The 2,224-nt window shown below is 47.8% G+C and overlaps 1 protein-coding gene across 1 annotated transcript; it reads left to right on the plus strand.

Annotated features, from left to right (window-relative positions):
* The first annotated feature begins 443 nt into the window (after window positions 1-443).
* Window positions 444-1,124, plus strand: LOC132053771 (uncharacterized). The gene has a single exon (XM_059445873.1). The coding sequence runs from the start codon at window positions 444-446 to the stop codon at window positions 1,122-1,124; it is 681 nt and encodes a 226-aa protein (XP_059301856.1).
* Window positions 1,125-2,224: the final 1,100 nt, after the last annotated feature.

Consider the following 2,224-nt stretch of genomic DNA (forward strand, 5'->3'; position numbering starts at 1 on the left):
ACATTCTTGCATTACTTATATCGTTCTTGTCGTAGTAGTTACACTTTCATCTAGATTATTGCTAACTTGTGTTTTAGTATTGATTAGTTTATATTTGCTTTACTGGCTTTAGTAGACGATGGTGGACTAGGGTCATGTTCTCGGACGGAAGTAAGGGTTGGAGGGGGTACGTGGGTTAAGGGAGTCTCTAGTCTGCGAGTAGGGTCTTGGAATATTGGGACTCTAACGGGGAAGTCCATCGAACTAGTTAGAATTCTTAAGAAGAGGAGGATTAATATAGCTTGTGTCCAGGAGACTAAATGGGTAGGATCCAGGGCTAAAGATGTGGACGAGTATAAGTTATAGTTCTCAGGTAGGTCGAGGAATAGGAATGGGGTAGGCATTTTAGTAGATAATGACTTAAGAGACCAGGTGGTAGGGTTAAGAGGGTCAGTGATAGGTTGATGACGATTAAGCTGGTCGTTGGAGGGTTTATTTTGCACATTATTAGTGCTTACGCACCGCAAGCGGGCTTGGGCGAGGAGGAGAAAAGACGTTTTTGGGAGGATTTGGACGAGATGATGGGAGGTATACCGCCCACTGAGAAGCTATTCATCGGAGGAGATTTCAATGGGCACATTGGGTCAATTTCGGGGGGATATGATGATGTACATGGAGGTTGTGGTTTCGGGGACAGGAATAGAGGAGGAGTTGCACTGTTGGATTTCGCAAAAGCCTTTGGGCTGGTGGTAGCCAACTCGAGTTTCCCGAAGAAGGAGGAGCACTTGGTAACCTTTCGTAGTTCGGTGGCTAAGACGCAGATAGACTTTTTACTCCTTAGGAGGGATGATAAATGTCTTTGTAAAGACTGCAAAGTGATTCCGAGTGAGAATCTAACGACCCAGCATAAGCTCTTGGTGATGGATTTGGAAATCAAGATGAGGAAGAGAAAGAGGGTCGTGGATGACAGGCCTAGGATCAAATGGGGGAGTTTGACCATGACGGGTGCCTTGGAGATGGGGGAGAAGTTGAGGACTATGGGAGCCTGGGAGAGTAGTGGGGAGGCGACCAACATGTGGGATAGGACGTCCGGCCGCATTAGGGGAATGGTAGCTAGAGAGGTGCGCGGGGGTCTCGAAGGGTAGCCGTGGTCGGATCGAGGGGACTGGTGGTGGAATGGAGAAGTTCAAGAGAAGGTGGAAGCTAAGAAGGTGGCGTATGCGAAGTTGGTAGACAGCAAGGATGATGAGGAGAAGGGAACAAATAGAGAATTGTATAAGATGGCGAGGAAGGAGGCAAAGTTAGCGATTACGGTGGCAAAGACAGCAGCTTTTGAACGCCTGTATGAAGAACTAGAGGACAAAGGCGGGGATAAGAAGTTGTACCGACTAGCCAAGGCGAGGGAGAGGAGGGCGCGTGACTTGGATCAGGTAAAGTGCATCAAGGACGAGGATGGCAGGGTACTAGTGGAGGACGCTCTCATTAGACGGAGATGGTAGTCATACTTCCACAGACTCTTGAACGACGAAGGGGACAGAGATATTGTGTTGGGAGATTTGAAGTACTATGAGAGGTGTCGTGATTTTGGATATTGTAGGAGTATAAAGGTTGAGGAAGTTAAGGGTGTTGTTCGTAGGATGAGTAGGGGAAGAGCGACCGGGCCCGATGAGATTCCTGGGGAGTTTTGGAAGACTGCAGGCAGGGCAGGTTTGGAGTGGTTGACTCGGTTATTTAATTCATCTTTAAGACGGCTAAGATGCCTGAAGAATGGCGATACAGTACAATGATTCCATTGTACAAGAACAAGGGCGATATTCAAAGTTGCAACAACTACAGAGGGATCAAGTTGCTAAGCCACACTATGAAAGTATAGGAAAGGGTGGGGGCGATGAGGGTGAGGAGAGGCGTGTCTATCTCAGAGAACCAGTTTGAATTCATGCCAGGGCGCTTAACTACAGAAGCTATTCATCTTATACGGAGACTGGTGGAGCAGTATAGGGAAAGGAAGAGGGACCTGCACATGGTATTCATCGACCTAGAAAAGGCATACGACAAATTGCCAAGAGAGGTTCTATGGAGATGCTTGGAGGCTAGAGGTGTACCTGTGGCGTACATTAGGGCGATCAAGGACATGTATGATGGGGCCAAGACCAGGGTAAAGACTATGGGAGGAGACTCAGAGCACTTCCCAGTGGTGATGGGGTTGCACCAGGGATCAACTCTTAGCCCATTTTTATTTTCCTTG

This window comes from Lycium ferocissimum, chromosome 4 (genome assembly GCF_029784015.1).
Source record: "Lycium ferocissimum isolate CSIRO_LF1 chromosome 4, AGI_CSIRO_Lferr_CH_V1, whole genome shotgun sequence".
NCBI classification, from domain to species: Eukaryota; Viridiplantae; Streptophyta; class Magnoliopsida; order Solanales; family Solanaceae; genus Lycium; species Lycium ferocissimum.

What these genes read in the sequence shown, in the direction of transcription:
- LOC132053771 (XM_059445873.1), top strand. Translation starts at nt 444, where the DNA reads ATGACGATTAAGCTGGTCGTTGGAGGGTTTATTTTGCACATTATTAGT.